This window comes from Salmo salar, chromosome ssa15, assembly GCF_905237065.1.
Source record: "Salmo salar chromosome ssa15, Ssal_v3.1, whole genome shotgun sequence".
NCBI lineage: Eukaryota > Metazoa > Chordata > Actinopteri > Salmoniformes > Salmonidae > Salmo > Salmo salar.
In genome coordinates, this window is record NC_059456.1 from 40,366,925 (window position 1) to 40,387,296 (window position 20,372).

The window sequence follows — 20,372 nt, forward strand, 5'->3', positions numbered from 1 at the left end:
GTTCCTGACAGAATGTTTGAGTAACTCAGTGTATTAGATCCAAAATGTAGAAATGATGCATTATTGGTAGTTGGGAGCTTTTGTGTTACCGAATGAGGCAGGACTCATATTCAGACCCACAAAGCCTCTCACCAGGGTTATACCAGGATAGGCCATCCATCCATACCATCTCTGCCTGCCTGCCCAAGTCAGCCTTCCAATCTTGTGCTGACTTTGGGGGGGACAGAAGCCAGAACCTGTAATCCCCAGTTCTCTATCCTCTTAATAGCTGGGATTGGAAACCATTTGTCTGTCTCTAGTGAGGGATTTTTATAGAATAAACCTCTGTGGCTGCCTTATCGTAACTTAATACTGATTTTAACAGGGGGGAGAGTTAGTCTGCCGCAGCCTGACATCTCTCAAAAAGCTTTGAGACTGGAGCTGGCAATTATAGATTACGGTAATACTGTGTGACGCAGTCAATGTGTCAGTGGGAAAAACCTAGGTGTTTTTCTGTTCCGGAATGGTGTCTGATCTGATGCGCTTGATGCCCTCTTATTTCCCAGGCCTATTCTTTTAGCTCCGAAGAGTCACGCAACACTTTGATGATCTTCTGGTCATGCCCTCAGTCCCTAAATGGTGCTTTGCTTTGGTTAAAGTACTGTACTTTTACGGGATCAATAAAATATGAAAACCCAATGACGGTATTAATAACACAATATCTAACTTATAACAGCCTTGGGATCCTGAAGACTGCCAATAAAGTAGTAAACAGATATAATCTAAGCACCATCAGTTGGCCTTGTGTCCTAGAGACCATTGTAGAGTTGTAAAATGCTTCTAGCAATAGTAAGCTACAGCTAATTATAACAGCTAATCATAACATATCAGAATGTCTCGGCTGGAGCAACAAACATTAACCTGTAACTGTCTCTATCCTGAAACAGAATGTAAGTATGTCAGAAGGAAGACAAGGTTTTTTACTCAATTGGAGGGACAAGCACAGCTTTGTGTAAGAACACAATGTTCATTTTGTGTTGACATTTTTTATTACTTAAAAGCCCCCAAATTAAGAATATATATATATACATATTTAGTTATAATAAATTGTTGAGCACATTTTAACTATATGCATGTGCAAAGAAGCAATGGCCTCAGTAGAAATGTTGAATACATTAGCATTATTCCACTATTATACTAGACTAGCCAAAACCATTGACCAGATTATAAAGACATCATTGAAGGAGCCTATGTATGTATGCAGAGCATCACACAGTGGTCTGCTCCTCCTCGTCTTGGAGAGGTTGCGTTCTGTTTCTATGGCAACACCCCTCCTCCTCATCCCTTTCCTCACGTTCACATCTCGTACGCAACCTCCTCTGTCTGAATCCCCTCTTGAGGCAACGACCCCCCTGCACTGTGCGAGACCCGCAGCATCAATCTGACAGGAGGATATAGCAGGAGACGAGACAAGGAAACGGAGAAAAAACATGGCGCTCATCCCATCTCAGGTGCTAAGGGTAGCCATCCTCCTGTCCTATTTCTCCATCCTCTGCAATTATAAAGCAATTGACATGCCCGCGCATCAAACATATGGCGGGAGCTGGAAGTTTTTAACATTCATAGACCTGGTAAGTGTAATATTGTTCTCTAGACCGGAGCCTGGTCATTCAGAAATGCTAGCACGTCATGGTATGGTATGCTACAGACAGTCAGTGTCCTACCTCCAGTTGTTGATACCGCCCACCCTCAGTTGCGAAACGGGCCTGCTGTGTTACTAGGCTGTCAGCTACAATATGTTTTGTTTCTTCCAGCGCTGTACAGACTCCTCATTTTTGTTGGGCAAGTGTTAGAGTCATTAAAAGCTCACACCCACTAAAAAGGCTCCCCCTCCTCTCGGCTGCTGATGCGCGCAAGTCAGTTGTCTTTTTTGTTGCAACATTGGAATCACATGAATCACAATTATTAAGGAACCATCCGTGGCCCGTGGGTACCCGAGATGATGTGATTAGGATAACGACATCCCGAGATCAAATCATTCCCCTGTTAGATCACACAGCCTTCATTTTAAGAGAACGTTGTTTGGATAGTAAAAAACCTATGAAAACACCCAGGATGTTTTCTTTATCTCATTGTCTGTGTTTTGCTCTTCTTTTTTTCTAGGAGCAGTTGCACTCTTGATTTCTGAAATACATTTTCACATTTTGCTTACTCTATAAGTATATGTACACACACACACACACACACACACACACACACACACACACACACACACACACACACACACACACACACACACATATATTTAGATCCTGATGTTCTGTCAGTTTTTCACCAGATGACTCATGTTTTCCACATTAGAAGCCCACTGCTGAACCATTTTACTACTATTTTTATGGCAATGGCGCTAAATGCAATAACAGCAATAAACATGTTTTGTTATTGTGCATTACAACATCTAGTTTAAGCCTATCATATAAATCCTGACAACAAAATGTGTGTGCGTGTTGCACGTGCGCACATGTTTGTGCATCTGTGTGTGTGCATGTGTGTGTTTACTATTTAGTCATGATTCTGTCTTTAGTCATGATGAGTTACTGCCGTGATGATAAAAACGGCAATGTGACGTGAATATGCCAACCCCAGGAATAGTACTTAGATTTAGCTCCCAATTTTCTGTAATGAAAATGTGCAATGTCCTATTGTTATGATGGATTCTCTCATTCTTGTGCGTATTAGTTTTATTTTTCTCAGGTATCAAAGCATGTGGCTACTCACCAGTGGTGGAAAAAGTACCCATTTATCATACTTGAGTAAAAGTAAAGATACTTTAACAGAAAATGACTCAAGTAAAAGTGAAAGTCACCCAGTAAAATACTACTTGAGTAAAAGTCCAAAAGTATTTGGTTTTAAATATACTTAGGTATCAAAAGTAAATGTAATTGCTAAAATATACTTAAGTGTCAAAAGTAAAAGTATGAATCATTTAAAATTCCTTATATTAAGCAAACTAGACATCTCCATTTTCTTGTTTTTGTGATTTATGGATAGCCAGGGGCACACTCACATAATTTACAAATGAAGCATGTGTGTTTAGTGAGTCCTCCAGATTAGCAGCAGTAGGGATGACCAGGGATGTTCTCTTGATAAGTGCGAATGGACCATTGTCTTGTCCTGCTAAGCATTCAAAATGTAACGAGTACTTTTGTGTGTCAGAGCAAATGTATGCAGTAAAAAGTACATCATTTTCATTAGGAATGTAGTGAAGTAAAAGTAAAAGTTGTCAAAAATATAAATTGTAAAGTAAAGTACAGATACCCCAAAAAACTTTAAGTAGTGCTTTAAAGTATTTTTACTTATGTACTTTACACCACTGCTACTCACACCCCACTGTGAACAGATTTCAGTTCAACATCTAGTTTTGATTTACATTTGGTTGATTTGTAAACTAACGTGAATTCAACATGAAATCAACAGAAAGTGTCACCATGTCATTGGATTTAGGTTAAAAGTTGGGTGAAGAAAATAACGTTTCCCTTACTTTGAGGATTCTTCGCAAATCCAATCAATTTTCCATGTTGATTCAACATCATCATATTGATTTTATTATTTTGAAATGACGTGGAAACAACATTGATTCAACCAGTTTTTTTGCCCAGTGGTTACACTGGTAGTGGGTAGTGTATGCTCTGTTTTAGCTCACACAAATAGGGGCACAACAAATGATGGTAACATGATGTGAGGTTGATATGGATTGAGTTTGACATGAAACAGCTAGGCCTTTTGAATAACTGGTTTCGCTTTATTCTATACGTCATCATCATGATTAAGTGTTGCTATATGAATCAGTTATTATTAGAGCAGACAACAAAGAGATGTTGTCACAGCAAAAGATATCCACAGAAAGAGATGCCACTCGCTCGCAGGCTTTAGAATCAGACCTTACTCAGGGCGAATGGGATAGAAGTCTAGCGGAAAACTCCTTGGCTGCCTAGCTGTGATTTTAGCCTGTAGATATGTTTTCATTGGGACTCAGTCATTCAGATGTGGGTTTCCATCGTGGATACATGAGGAGCAGAACACAGGGCTGTCCAGTGGGTTGATACCACCAGTGAGAGCTGGCCTTTGTCCACATTAATCAATAGGCAGAACAAAACGTCTAACCCCTGTGTTTGGAGGAATCATATCATATGATCTGAAAAGTTTCGTTGTAGTTTAGCATAGTGCCTCTTCGGATAAAAAGTGAGGCAACTAGCAGACAGATTATGAAACTGAAAGTTTGTTTGAGTCATACTTTTGGTTTAAAATGTTCTCTCACTTCCAAGTTGTTAGTTAAAATAATCAGTTTTAATGGCCCAATGCAGGTACAATTCTGTTTTTCCTGTGTTTTGTATCATATTGTTCAAAAGCTGATGAAACAAACACTGTAAACGTGTGAATAAATGTGATCAGAGTTATTTCCAGATAGTTGCTGTTTGAAAATACAATTTACACAGGACCTTCTAATCAGCAGGTTTTACATGGGCGGAGTTTTGGCTTGCCAAAATGTATATTTTTTATTTCACCTTTATTTAACCAGGTAGGCCAGTTGAGAATAAGTTCAGATTTACAACTGTGACCTGGACAAGATAAAGCAAAGCAGTGCGACAAAAACAACAACACAGAGTTACACATGGGATAAACAAAAGTACAGTCAATAACAATCGAAGAATCTGTATACGGTGTGTGCAAATTAAATAAGGCAATAAATAGGTCAATAGTGGCGAAGTAATTACAATTTAGCAATTTACACTACAGTGATATATGTGCAGATGAGGATGTGCAAGTAGAAATACTGGTGTGCAAAAGAGCAGAAAAACAAAAACAAATATGGGGATGAGGTAGGTAGTTGGTTGGATGGGCTATTTACAGATGGGCTGTGTACAGCTGCAGCGATCGGTAAGCTGCTCTGACAGCTGACACTTAAAGTTAGTGAGGGAGATATAAGTCTCCAACTTCAGTGATTTTTGCAATTAGTTCCAGTCATTGGCAGCAGAGAACTGGAAGGAAAGGCGGTGTTGAAGGTGTTGGCTTTGGGGATGACCAGTGAAATATACCTGCTGGAGCGTGTGCTACGGGTTGGTGTTACTATGGTGACCAGTGTAACTAGCAAAGACTTATAGATGACCTGGAGCCAGTGGGTTTGGCGACGAATATGTAGCGAGGACCAGCCAACGAGAGCATACATGTCGCAGTGGTGGGTAGTATATGGTGCTTTGGTGACAAAACAGATGGCACTGTGATAGACTGCATCCAATTTGCTGAGTAGAGTGTTGGAGGCTATTTTGTAAATGACATCGCCGAAGTCAAGGATCGGTAGGATAGTCAGTTTTACGAGGGTATGTTTGGCAGCATGAGTGAAGGAGGCTTTGTTTGTGAAATAGGAAGCCGATTGTAGATTTAACTTTGGATTGGAGATGCTTAATGTGAGTCTGGAAGGAGAGTTTACAGTCTAGCCAGACACCTAGGTATTTGTAGTTGTCCACATATTCTAAGTTAGAACCGTCCAGAGTAGTGATGCTAGTCGGGCGGGCGGGTGCGAGCAGCGATCGGTTGAAGAGCATGCATTTCGTTTTACTAGCATTTAAGAGCAGTTGGAGGCCACGGAAGGAGTGTTGTATGGCTTTGAAGCTCGTTTGGAGGTTTGTTAACACAGTGTCCATCCAAAGAAGGGCCAGATGTATACAGAATGGTGTTGTCTGCGTAGAGGTGGATCAAAGAATCACCCGCAGCAAGAGCGACATCATTGATATATACAGAGAAAAGAGTCAAACTGGTCACGATTCGAAATGGTCGGTGATCTGTTTGTTCACTTGGTTTTCGAAGACTTTAGAAAGACAGGGCAGGATGGATATAGGTTTGTAACAGTTTGGGTCTAGAGTGTCTCCCCCTTTGAAGAGGGGGATGACCACGGCCACTTTCCAATCTTTAGGAATCTCAGATGATATGAAGTTTGAACAGACTAGTAATAGGGGTTGCAACAATGGCGGCGGATCATTTTTGGAAGAGAGGGTCCAGATTGTCTAGCCCAGCTGATTTGTAGGGATCCAGATTTTGCAGCTCTTTCAGAACATCAGCTGTCTGGATTTGGGTGAAGGAGGAGCGCAGGGGGGGCTTGGGCCAGTTGCTGCGGGGGGTGCAGAGCTGTTAGCTGGGGTTGGGGTAGCCAGGTGGAAAGCATGGCCAGCCGTAGAGGAATGCTTATTGAAATTCTCGATTATCGTGGATTTATCAGTGGTGACAGTGTTTCCTGGTTTCAGTGCAGTGTGCAGCTGGGAGGAGGTACTCTTATTCTCCATGGACTTTACAGTGTCCCAAAACTTTTGTGAATTAGTGCTGCAGGATGCACATTTCTGTTTGAAAAAGCTAGCCTTTGCTTTCCTAACTGAGTGTGTGTATTGGTTCCTGACTTTCCTGAAAGTTGCATGTCGCGGGGACTATTCGATGCTAGTGCAGTACGCCATAGGGTGTTTTTGTGCTGGGGCAGTCAAGTCTGGAGTGAACCAAGGGCTATATCTGTTCTTAGTTCTACATTTTTTGAAAGGGGCATGCTTATTTAAGATGGTGAGGAAAGCACTTTTAAAGAACAAACAGGCATCCTCTACTGACGAGATGAGGTTAATATCCTTCCAGGATACCCGGGCCAGGTCGATTAGAAAGGCCTGCTCGCAGAGGTTTTAGGGAGCGTTTGACAGTGATGAGGGATGGTCGTTTGACCGCGGACCCATAACGGACGCAGGCAATGAGGCAGTGATCGCTGAGATCCTGGTTGAAAACAGCAGAGGTGTATTCAGAGTGCAAATTGGTCAGGATTATATCTATGAGGGTGCCCATGTTTACGGATTTGGGGTTGTACCTGGTAGGTTCCTTGATAATTTGTGTGAGATTGAGGGCATCTAGCTTAGATTGTAGGACGGCCGGGGTGTTAAGCATATCCCAAATTAGGTCACCTAGCAGTACGAACTCTGACGATCGATTGGGGGCAATCAATTCACATATGGTGTCCAGGGCACAGCTGGGAGCTGAGGGGGGTCTATAACAAGCGGCAACAGTGAGGGACTTATTTCTGGAGAGATGGATCTTTAAAAGTAGAAGCTCAAACTGTTTGGGCATAGACCTGGATAGTATGACAGAACTCTACAGTCTATCTCTACAGTAGATAACAATTCTGCCCCCTTTAGCAGTTCTGTCTTGACGGAAAATGTTGTAATTGGGGATGGAAATGTTCAGAATTTTTGGTGGCCTTCCTAAGCCAGGATTCAGACACGGCTAGGACATCAGGGTTGGCGGAGTGTGCTAAAGCAGTGATTAAAGCAAACTTAGGGAGGAGGCTTCTGATGTTAACACGCATGAACCCAAGGCTTTTACGGTTGCAGAAGTCAACAAATGAGAGCGCCTGGGGACACACAGGGCCTGGGTTAACCTCTACATCACCAGAGGAACAGAGGAGGAGTAGGATGAGGGTACGGCTAAAGGCTATAAGAACTGGTCGTCTAGTGCGTTCGGAACAGAGAATAAAAGGAGCAGATTTCCGGGCGTGGTAGGATAGATTCAGGGCATAGTGTACAGACAAGGGTATGGTAGGGTGCCAGTACAGTGGGGGTAAACCTAGGCATTGAGTGACGATGAGAGAGGTTGCATCTCTGGAGGTGCCAGTTAAGCTAGGTGTGGTCTCTGCATGTGTGGGGGTGGGACAAGGGGGCTATCTGAGGCATGTTGAGCAGGACTAGGGGCTCCGCAGTAAAATAAAACAATGAGAGCTGCCCTAAACAACAGTATACTAGCTAAAATAACAAGGTAAAATAACAAAGAGCATTCCAAAACCTCTCTGCCAATAACAGCTAGTTTTCAGGTTTTTATGTCCCTCCAATTAGGCAAAATTCTTGCTTGAGAAATATTTTTTGCTAAAAGGTGATTTTTGTTTCTTTTTGACTATTTTATTGAAAAACTATTACAGTAAGGCACTTAATTGTTACACAGAAAATGATTTGATAGTGTGATAAAAACAGCTGCATAGAGCCTTTAAGCCAAATAAGTAACCATATAGAGCATGTGTCATCTGTTTTATGTCACACACACACACACACACACACACACACACACACACACACACACACACACACACACACACACACACACACACACACACACACACACACACACACACACACACACACACACACACACACACACACACTCACACATGCGCATTATGTAAGTGGCATAGCTGCAGTGCCAGAGTGCAGATCCCCTCTGCCACAGAGTGTCAGGTGATGCCCAGAGGGGGCAGGTGTGGACAGAGAGATATTCTGTCTGGCTTTACATACTGTCCCCGTCCCTAGACCACCCAGTCCTTATTAAGGGCCTCTCTGCACCTGGCCAGCACACTACACAGCACATGTAAAGAGGGTTAGGGGGAGTGTAGGACAGTGCCTAATGCCTTTGCTAAGTAAGACATGATGCATTACTCTACTCTCCTGTCAGCCTCTGCTAACTGTGGAGGTAATTAGGTTCCTAGACATTACATTGCTTCCCATTAGTCTATATTGGGCAATACATGTTGGATATGTTCAGGCTTGTAATTACATTATGCTGTAGTATATACAGCTGTTAAACTTCTAAACTGGTTCTATCTGTATCTCTCTTGTTCATGCAGCTTCCATATTCTCCTTCCCAGACTCCCTCTGGGCTCCACTCTCCCAGCTGCAGACATTTGAGTTGTGTGGAGCAACACTTTATAACCTGAGCTCCAGTCCAGGAATTATTGTGGTTGCTCCTAAATGCCTGCGATACAGGGCAGGGAAAAGAGCCAGTAGAAATGGTAAAGGGTTTTATGCTTAGCTTTTGGCATTCATTCCCTGTGAGAGCTCTGTTTTCCAAACCCGTTGCATTTGAGATAAGTGAAAAAGAATCTGGAAGGCATTCGTTTTTTGCATAGCCTCAGGCTCAACCTGCTGCTTACAAAGGCAAAAAAGTAAGTCAATGATATAAAGACTGCAAAAACGCCTGAGAAATGAAACAGCTGTCTGGCGTGTTAGCTAGGTGTCACACTAATGCGGTCGCTGGGCACTACCCTGTCCTGGAACCAAGTTCTGCAACGCGATTTTTGGACCGAAAAGATAATGCGGGTTCCTGGAATCTTAAATGAAACATTGAATTAAATGAGAATGAAAGTCACACTTTCCAGTCTGTTGGATTTTTGCTGTGGATATAAAGACACCCTGTTATCTTCTCTAGCTCTTAATTTAATGCTAAAATAATCCCCACCGCTGCCACTGACTGCTCATAGACCCACATAAAATTACATATGCTAGCTTAAGGGGACAGACATTGAAAGTATGAGGTTTATGTAATTGTTCAGTTGTTATATAATTATTTTATTGCTATATAAAATATGTATTTTTTTTTAAATGTATGTATTGCAAAATATGTGTTGTGTTTTAGAGGACACCTCAATGAACTCCTTTTTGATATACATATGAATGTTTTATAGATATGCTTTTTGGGATTCATATGCTTCCCATGAATATAATGTGATATTAATATTTAATGCTACTGTCCTCTTGAGAGATGACGAACTCTACTGATTTTGTGACCCAAAATAATCTCCTGTTCACCTCTCCGGATTTAAATTGTGTTGTAAAATTCTTTGTCCCGTGACACAACTCCTGAAGCAGCTATTCTGCTAAAAAAGTGTGACATGATAATGTCTAACTATTGTGTAATCTGTTGCGACTGCTCTTATCTCTAAGAACACATCGTTTTGTCCTCTCCTTCCCTGCTGTAGGTGATCCAGGCAGTGTTCTTTGGCGTGTGTGTGCTGACAGACCTGTCCAGCCTGCTGACCAAGGGCAGTGAGAACCAGGAGCAGGACAGGCAGCTTAGGAAGCTCATTGGCCTGAGGGACTGGATGATGGCCGTGCTGGCCTTCCCTGTTGGAGTGGTGAGCGATAGTCACAACACTACAGTAGGCCTGGAGCGTTGGAGTCTGCTCTCAGATCTGATTGTGTTGTACCGCTAACTCAACGACCATTGAAGTAGACTATACTGTACAGCACAACCAGATCTGGGACTATGATAGTTTCCCTTTTACAGTACGCCAAAGATGCACAAATTCACTGAGAAAGAAGCAGAAGACACTGTAAATGCTCTGCATTGTTAAGAACTGCCTTTCTTACTCTGACAGTCTAGATGCTTGAAACCACAGATCCACAATGACCATATGTTTATATTCGGAAAGTATTCAGACCCCTTGACATTTTCCACATTGCGTTACCTTACAGCCTATTCCCAAAAAAGTATCTATACACAATACTGCATAATGACAAAGTAAAAACAGGTTTTTATACATTTTTGCTAATTTATACTAAATAAAAAACAGAAATATTACATTTACATAAGTATTCAGACCCTTTACTCAGTACTTTGTTGAAGCACCTTTGGCAGCGATTACAGCATTGAGTCTTCTTGGGTATGACGCTACAAGCTTGGCACACCTGTATTTGGGGAGTTTCTCCCATTCCTCTCTGCAGATCCTCTCAAGCTCTGTGAGGTTGGATGGGGAGTGTAGCTGCACAGCTATTTTCAGATTTTCGATCGGATTGAAGTTCGGGCTCTGGCTGGGCAACTCAAGGACATTCCGAAACTTGTCCCGAAGCCACTCCTGCATAGTCTTGGCTGTGTGCTTAGGGTCGTTGTCCTGTTGGAAGGTGAACCTTCACCCCAGTCTGGGGTCCTGAGCACTCTGAAGCAGGTTTTCTTCAAGGATCTTGCTGTACTTTGCTTCGTTCATCTTTGCCTCAATCCTCACTAGTCTCCCAGTCCCTACCGCTGAGAAACATCCCCACAGCATGATGCTGCCACCACCATGCTTCACCGTAAGGATGGTGCCTGGTTTCCTCCAGACGTGACGCTTGGCATTCAGGCCAGAGAATCTTGTTTCTCATGGTCTCAGAGTTTTCAGGTGCCTTTTGGCAACTCCAAGCGGGCTGTCATGTGCCTTTAACTGAAGAGTGGCTTCTGTCTGGCCGCACTAACATAAAGGCCTGATTGGTGAGGGGTGCAGAGATGGTTGTCGTTCTGGAAGGTTCTCCCATCTCCACAGAGGAACTCTAGAGCTCTGTCAGAGTGACCATCGGGTTCTTGGTCACCTCCCTGACCAAGGCCCTTCTTCCCTGATTGCTCAGTTTGGTCGGGCGGCCAGCTCTAGGAAGAGTCTTGGTGGTTCCAAACTTCTTCCATTTAAGAATGATGGAGGCCACTGTGTTGTTGGGGACCTTCAATGCTGCAGAAATGTGTTGGCACCCTTCCCCAGATCCGTGCCTCAACACAATCCTGTATCGGAGCGCTTCCTTCGACCTCATAGCTTGGTTTTTGCTCTGACATGTACTGTCAACTGTGGGACCTTATATAGACAGGTGTGTTGTAGAAAGTTGTAGAAAGATCTCAAGGATGATCAATGGACCTGAGCTCAATTTCTAGTATCATAGCAAAGGGTCTGAATACTTATGTAAATAAGGTATTTTTAAAAAGATTTTTTTATACATTTGCAAAAACTTCAAAAAACCTGTTCCCGCTTTGTCATTATATTATGGGGTATTGTGTGTAGATTGCTGATTATTATTTTTTTTTTAATACATTCTAGAATAAGGCTGTAAGGTAACAAAATGTGGAAAAAGTCAAGGGGTCCAAATACTTTCCCGAAGGCACCGTATCTGAGAAGTATAACAGAAACTCAACAACTCCACATACTAAACAAGTGTCTGTTTTTCTTCTAGGTCGCCAGACACATGCTAGTCTTTAGCCTATATGTAGGTCAGCCAAATCCAGGGTTGTCTCACTTCTCACATGTGAAACCGAAAGGCTGACGGAAAGGAAAAGTCCCCTAGCTAGCCTTCCGTGTGAGTCAGTGGACACCTTTCCCTGGTGCATACTGCTGCCTGTGGTCTTACTGGACTGCACTGGCCTCTGGGAGGGCCTTTGCATAAGTAGGGACACCGAGTCACATTGTCTTAGATGCAGCACGGCCCATTTGCTTTGCAAATGCCAAGTCATCTATCAGGATGGGTGTCATGTGACAGCCTTAGAGGCAGCGAGCAGGCAGCGGGCAGGCAACGAGAAAAAGGAAACTGTGTTTGTCTTGCTTTTATATGCCCTTGTGTCCATGATTGCCATCTGATAATTACTCTGAAAATATTTAAATTGGATCTTTGCTGCCGTCTTTTTTTTCTGTTGCAGGAAGAGGTGATGTTTTAGTTTCATACAGTGAGGAGGTGGCGAAGGGCCAGGGTGCCCAGGCAGCAGGCGCTGAGGGGTTCGTACAGAGATGTGTATTTATAAGGTACTGGGAAGATACTGGTTGCCAATATGCTGGTTTTTCCAGGCCTCGAGCCAAAAGATAGGGACATCATTTCATGTTTACTAACTTTGGCCTAGTCACTGTGTAATAAGTAAGAAGAAAATTACATGTCATGTCATCATCATTTTTAACATGGCCTATAGTGAAATAGGGACAGGCATGTTCTGTGTATCACAGTCCTTGTTTACCATAGATCATGTGACGTGTGCTGGGACGGGAGTTTGATCCTGTGTTCTTCTGCGTAGGTACCCTTACAAAAAACACATGAAAAAAAAGAACGTGCAAAAAACATGTGAGTCAGACATGTGGTTGTCATACATTCGACCAAAAGGGCCAAAACTAATTTTGAAGTCGTAGGCGGGGCTTACCTCATCACGTGACCATGAGCAACCATGACCGATTCATGCCCGCTACACTTTGACATGTGCATTTTCACATTTAAATGTCAACTCGGACTGTCAAACAAATTTTATCGAGTTCATCGCAGGATTTGCTGTGATTAATCACGATTAACCGCAAATTCATAATTTGCTCAAATTGAGCTGTAATTTAAGATTTATTTATACAAAAAGCATTAAAGGAATATTATCAAAATCAGGTAAATTGATAAAGACACTTTCTTTAACCTCAAAGTCAACTTGTTTTGACATTGTTGTTTTTAGTATATAGATTATGTATGTTGGATGTTTTCATTGTTTCAACACTTTCAAACAAAAATGATAAAAAGTGACTTTGAGTTAACTGATTAACTCTGACAGCGCTAATTTTAACATGTTAAAAAGGATAAATAATAGACCTCCAGAGAGGTACAGCGGTCTAAGACACTGCTTTGCAGTGCTAGAGGCATCACTACAGACCCGGGTTTGATCCCAGGCTGTATCACAGCCGGCCAAGACTGGGAGACCCATGAGGCGGCGCACAATTGGCCCAGCATCGTCCGGGTTAGGGGAGGGTTTGGCCGGCCGGGATTTCCTTGTCCCATCACCCTCTAGCGACTCCTTGTGGCGGGCCAGGCGCATGTACGCTGACTTCGGTCGCCAGTTGTATGGTGTTTCCTCCAACACATTGGTGAGGCTGGCTTCCGGGTAAAGCGAGCAGTGTGTCAAGAAGTAATGCGGCTTGGCGAGGTCGTGTTTCGCAGGGCGCATGGCTCTCGATCTTCGCCTCTCCCGAGTCCGTATGGGAGTTGCAGCGATGGGACAAGACTAACTACTAATTGGATACCACGAAATTGGGGAGAAAAAGGGGTAAAAAAGATAAATAAGAAGACACTGAGCTTCTCTGTCCTTTACACTGGGCTTCTCTGTCTTTTACACTGGGCTTCTCTGTCCTTTACACTGGGCTTCTCTGTCCTTTACACTGGGCTTCTTCCAACGGTCACTGACCAACGTATGAAGAAGAGAGGCGTGTGCCTTCAGCTGTAACACTCCAAATGGATGGCTCAGAAAAATATATATACATTTTAACACACTTGAATTATTATATCAAATCAAATTTTATTAGTCACATGTGACGAATACAACAGGTATACAGTGAAATGCTTACTTACGAGCCCCTAACCAACAATGCAGTTTAAAAGAAATACGGATAAGAATAAGAAATAAAAGTAACAAGTAATTAAAGAGCAGCAGTAAAATAACAAAATAACAATAGCGATACTAAATACAGGGGGGTACCGGTACAGAGTCAATGTGCGGGGGGACCAGTTAGTTGAGGTAATATGTACATGTAGGTAGAGTTATTAAAGTGACTATGCACAGATGATAACAACAGAGAGTAGCAGCAGTGTAAAAGGGGGGGGGGGGGCAATCCAAATAGTCTGGGTAGCCATTTGATTAGGTGTTCAGGAGTCTTATGGCTTGGGGGTAGAAGCTGTTTAGAAGCCTCTTGGACCTAGACTTGGTGTTCCGATACCACTTGCCGTGTAGTAGCAGAGAGAACAGTCTATGACTAGGGTGGCTGGAGTCTTTGACAATTTTTAGGGCCTTCCTCTGACACCGCCTGGTATAGAGGTCCTGGATGACAGGAAGCTTGGCCCCAGTGATGTACTGAGCCGTTAGCACTACCCTCTGTAGTGCTTTGCGGTCAGAGGCCAAACAGTTGCCATACCAGGCAGTGATCAAGATGGCGCCAAAGAACATGGCTGAAGTTTTACATTCTCCCAACCAATAGTGCTATTTTGTTAGTTTTTTTTGCCGTTTTGTGTAACTTATTTTTTTACTTATTGTGTACATAATGTTGCTGCTACCGTCTCTTATGACCGAAAAAAACTTCTGGACATGAGAACAGCGATTACTCACCACGGACTGGAATAAACTTTTTCCTTTAACGAGTCCGACAAGAAGGATATCCTGCTTTCTGGGAACAGGCCCAGATCCATGCCTTTTGCGTGAAGAAAAGACGCAGGAAAAGGGGCCGCAGATCGGGCAGCCTTCTGAGAATCTGTAGGCGAGCGAGTAAACTCCCACTGCCATCCGTTCTTCTTGCTTCTTTCCTGCCTGGATGGCAGGAAGCTTGGCCCCAGTGATGTACAGGGCCGTTCGCACTACCCTCTGTAGCGCCTTACGGTCAGATGCCGAGCAGTTGCCATACCAGGCGGTGATGCAACCAGTCAGGATGCTCTCGATGGTGCAGCTGTAGAACCTTTTGAGGATCTGAGGACTCATGACAAATATTTTCAGTCTCCTGAGGGGGAATAGGTTTTGTTGTGCCCTCCTCACGACTGTCTTGGTGTGCTTGGACCATGTTAGTTTGTTGGTGATGTGGAAACCAAAGAACTTGAACCTCTCAACCTGCTCCACTGCAGCCAGGTCGATGAGAATGGGGGCGTGCTCGGTTCTCTTTTTCCTGTAGTCCACAATCAGCTCCTTTGTCTTGATCACGTTGAGGGAGAGGTTGTTGTCATGGCACCACACGGCCAGGTCTCTGACCTCCTCCCTATAGGCTGTCTTGTCGTTGTCGGTGATCAGGCCTACCACTGTTGTGTCATCGGCAAACTTAATGATGGTGTTGGAGTTGTGCCTGGCCATGCAGTCATGAGTGAACAGGGAATACAGGATGGGACTGAGCACACACCCCTGAGGGGCCCCTGTGTTGAGGATCAGCATGGCTAATGTGTTGTTACCTACCCTTACCACCTGGGGGCGGCCCCTCAGGAAGTGCAGGATCCAGTTGCAGAGGGAGGTGTTTAGTCCCAGGGTCCTTAGCTTATTGAAGAGCTTTGAGGGCACTATGGTGTTGAACGCTGAGCTGTAGTCAATGAATAGCATTCTCGCATAGGTGTTCCTTTTGTCCAGGTGGGAAAGGGCAGTGTGGAGTGCAATAGAGATTGTGTCATCTGTGGATCTGTTGGGGCGGTATGCAAATTGGAGTGGGTCTAGGGTTTCTGGGATAATGGTGTTGATGTGAGCCATGACCAGCCTTTCGAAAGCACTTCATGGCTACAGACTTGAGTGCTACGGGTCGGTAGTCATTTAAGCAGGTTACCTTAGTATTCTTGGGCACAGGCATTATGGTGGTCTGCTTAAAACAGGTTGGTATTACAGACTCAGACAGGGAGAGGTTGAAAATGTCAGTGAAGACACTTGCCATTTGGTCAGCGCATGCTCGCAGTACCCGTCTTGGTAATCTGTCTGGCCCTGCGGCCTTGTGAATGCTGACCTGTTTAAAGGTCTTACTCACATCAGCTGCAGAGAGCGTGATTACACAGTCTTCCAGAACAACTGGTGCTCTCATGCATGTTTCAGTGTTATTTGCTTTGAAGCGAGCATAGAAGTAGTTTAGCTCGTCTGGTAGGCTTGTGTCACTGGGCAGCTCTCGGCTGTGCTTCCCTTTGTAGTCTGTAATAGTTTGCATGCCCTGCCACATCCGACGAGCGTCAGAGCCTGTGTAATACGATTCGATCTTAGTCCTGTATTGATGCTTTGCCTGTTTGATGGTTTGTCGGAGGGCATAGCGGGATTTCTTATAAGCTTCCGGGTTAGAGTCCTGCTCCTTGAAAGCGGTAGCTCTAGCCTTTAGCTCAGTGCAGATGTTGCCTGTAATCCATGGCTTCTGGTTGGGGTATGTACGTACGGTCACTGTGGGGACGACGTCATCGATGTACTTATTGATGAAGCCAATGACTGATGTGGTGTACTCCTCAATGCCATAGGAAGAATCCAGGAACATATTCCAGTCCGTACTAGCAAAACAGTCCTGTAGCTTAGCATCTGCTTCATCTGACCACTTTTTTATTGATCTAGTCACTGGTGCATCCTGCTTTGATTTTAGCTTGTAAGCAGAAATCAGGAGGATAGAATTATGGTCAGATTTGCCAAACGGAGGATGAGGGAGTGCTTTGTATGGGTCTCTGTGTGTGGAGTAAAGGTGTTCCAAAGTTTTTTTCCCTCTGGTTGCACATTTAACATGCTGATAGAGATTTGGTAAAACAGATTTAAGTTTCCCTGCATTAAAGTCCCCGGCTACTAGGAGCGCCACCTCTGGATGAACGTTTTTTTGTTTGCTTATACTCAGGTAGGCTAAGTTACATTTTTACAGAACGCCATTACAGAATTTGAAAAGATTTATGTGAAAACACTGCTACTACTGCAACATGGTAACACCACCTTTTCACATGAGGAGAATAACACTATTTCACCATCACAGCTGAACTTGCAATTCCACATGTGGAAGCTACATTTTCAAATGCAGATGTCTCTTACATGTGAAACTGCAAATTCAATTTTCACAAGTGAATGGTTTTCACATGTGCAACTGCAATTGTGTGAGGTGAAAACATGTTTTTCTTCTCGTGTGAAAAGATGGTGTTAACATGTGAACTCTAAATGTAATACATGTGATAAAATGGTTTCACGTGAAATTTAACCTCAACATGTGAAAACCGCTATTTCACGTGAAAATGCGATTTCACGTGTGTTTTTTTGTAAGGGTAGGCTGTAAGACATGTGTCAATACAGAAGCAGAGCAGAGAGAGAGAGACCACGCGCTGCTCCTTAGGTGTCCTCCTAAAAACCAGCGACCAGTTGCTAGCGTCACCATCACAGAGCAGTGCAGGCTGCTATATGATGAGCCACTTGGCACCAGCCCCTGTCTGAGAGTTGGCCATGCAGTTCAGTTTACACACCACACAATGGATGTCATTAGTGTCGCGGCTAATGCTGGGAAAAATGAGCCCCAGTCGACGGTGATGTTTGGTAAGGATAATATATGTGTATCTCTAGACTGTTCTAGTGCTCTAGTGTGTGTGTGTGTGTGTGTGTGTGTATTCTCCCTGAATTGGTCGGGTATGAATGCATCCCTGGCAGGGTCGAGCGCACCCCTTCATTCTTCCCACCTCTCGACATGATGAAAGAGGAGAGCGTGCCATCAGGGCACAATATCCGGGGCATCTCACATGCATCCGTCTGAGGCGCAGATGGTAGGCCAGGTAATTCCATCCACCTAACTGGGCTGTGGATGGTTTGGCTCCTGGACAGGCTTGAAGGCCCCTGACAGGGCCAGGTGTGGTTTCCCTACGGGCCCGATGACATGGAGCCCATGCAGCTAAAAAGGCTGAGGGTGTGGAAATGTGAAATGTCTAAATAAACTACCTGTCTCAGACCGAGTCCATTTACTCGCACTCTGCACATCGGAGAGGAAATAAGAAATGCTGTTTCTCGCTTTCGAGGGGCTTTAATAAGCTGCTCCCTCAGAGTCAATGCTCTCCATTCAGCAGGCCTGCCTGCCGTGGCCTTGTAACGCAGCCTGTTTATTTGGCTACAGCGGCAAGTCATCGGAAACTTACTGGAAAACAGAGATCCAGTTAAATACTGTGAGAATACGAAGCAAAACAGAATTCTGTCACATCACTAATCGAGGTTGATTAATGCTAATAGGTTGGGTAGTTGGGTATGGTCGGGAGCAGTTAGAACTATCTGGATCAAAGAGATTACGGGCAGAACTGGAATTCGTTCACCGAGGAAGCTGCTCCACTCCATGGAGCAGGAACTTCAAATAGCCCCTTTCAAAGCCTGTACACTCGACAATAACATGCTTGTTTTTGCAGTGTGTTTGATCTCCTCACAAGCTTACTACTGTCCTTCCTACAGGGGGCATACAGGGCTTGTGGAGAAGCGTCGGGATAAGAGACAAGGAGCGGAGAAGAAGTCAGCTCTTAGGGATTAATTATGGTATGCTGATATGAAAACATTAGCCCAGAACTGTCGCTTCGCTTCACCTCACGGCTGCATGGTGGGCTTTGGCGCTAGCTCGCCTCGTTGAGAGTGCCAGGCAGCCTGCCTTTGAAGGAGGAATGGATAGAGGAGATAGCTAGTGCTCAGGTCAGAGGCTGACATCTCTGCGCTCCAGGACTGTCCTCAGAGGAGCAGACTGTGGGGGCGGCAGGGTCAAGCTCAACCCGGGCCAGGTCAGGCCAAGCAGGAAACCTCGTGGAGAGACAGGGAAGAGAAGGGCCACAACAGAACCAGGGGATTTCCTGGGTACATGATGACCTGAGGGATACCGCGTCTCCAGAGGGTGTAAAACGCGGGCGGATATGGTCTGGAAAATAGAAATAGACCATTGCATTGCCATTCAAATTACAGACATATTTATCTTGTCTGAAAAATATGACATGATAATATAATATGAAGACTTAGATCTGAAAACACAATTTATACCGTATTTTTTATCTCCCCTTTGGATAGGTTGAACTATATTTTCTTGGCATAACATGGGCAGCATGTAAACATTCATGGTTATTTGACCCCCTGGGCCCATAGCTTCACGAGGCTGGATGGTGTGTCCTATGACATGGCTCAAGGTGCTGTACATTTGGGTGTGTAATGGTATGTGTGTCACATATTTATAGACTACCACAACCTCACGTTACGCAATATTCCAACCTAGTATTTCCAGCACAAAACATTAACTTACCAACAACTATAAGTGCAGTGCCAAGTGCAGTGAAGTTTAACTTTGAATTAGTCCTATGTCCTCACTATGCCTCCTATGTTCTCACTATATCTCCTATGTCCTCACTATGTCTCCTATGTCCTCACTATGTCTCCTATGTCCCTGTCTCTCTGCAGTTTGTGGTGACCATGTTCTGGGCCCTGTACTTGTATGACAGAGACCTGGTGTACCCCAGACTGCTGGACAACTTCATACCCCAGTGGCTCAATCACGGCATGGTGAGTACTGTCTGTCTACTATACTGTTCCCAGGCCTGTCATAGCATTACATTATTTAGTATGGCTAGTACAGGGTGTCTAGAAAATAAGAGCTAGAATAAGATAATGGTTATGCATACATTTTTGTCAAAAAGACAAATGTTATTTAGTCCCAAAGATAAATGTTATTTCACCCACCACACTTCTATGTGGTCATATTTGTCATTTAACATAATCATTTATCACAGTTAATACGAACAGTTACTCCAGTTGAGGTATTTATTATAGGCCATAAGCATTTTCCCATCACTATTTAAGAACCCACTCAGTAAATAAATAGACATTTGAGAGCATATCTGGAGCCCCAGACATTAGTCACAGTGGACAATGGGCAGCTAATGGTGCCTAAACGCTTCCTATAATAGCAGACAAGTAGCGAGGCACATTTTGTTCTCCTCAATAAGAACAAACCTTCTCTATGGTCATATTGACGTCAGCAGTCAAAACAATGGGAAGAGGTTTTTCAACTGCTGATATCAATCAGATGGAACTGAAGCCCTCCTGCTGGCACAATTAGATGACAGACTTGTTATTCTAGCAGGTGAGACTAGTGATTGATGGCTGTGTTCAATGTGTGTGTGTGTGTGTGTGTGTGTGTGTGTGTGTGTGTGTGTGTGTGTGCACGCGCTGCATGGCTTTTGGCTCCACAATCACATCCCATTCCTACAACAAGAGTCAAGCCTCCAGCTGTGTGCACAGACAGTGTATGTAAGGTAAATAAGTCTCAATGGATGTCTTGATGGATGCGACATATTGTAGTAGTCTGTGTCGTGGCTAGCGAACCA

The 20,372-nt window shown here is 43.9% G+C and overlaps 1 protein-coding gene across 2 annotated transcripts in view; it reads left to right on the plus strand.

Moving 5' to 3' along the window:
* Window positions 1-1,305: 1,305 nt before the first annotated feature.
* The window catches only part of aig1 (androgen-induced 1 (H. sapiens)), a 48,321-nt gene continuing 29,254 nt past the window's right edge, over window positions 1,306-20,372 (plus strand). The window contains exons 1-3 of one of the 2 annotated variants that reach the window (XM_014144502.2): window positions 1,306-1,610; window positions 9,806-9,961; window positions 19,447-19,548. In XM_014144502.2, the coding sequence (XP_013999977.1) occupies window positions 1,470-1,610; window positions 9,806-9,961; window positions 19,447-19,548 (399 nt within the window). In that variant the 5' untranslated portion in view covers window positions 1,306-1,469. Of the gene's footprint in view, window positions 1,611-9,805; window positions 9,962-12,079; window positions 12,359-19,446; window positions 19,549-20,372 lie in introns of those variants that run through there. The other variant, XM_045695720.1, reaches the window with a different exon arrangement.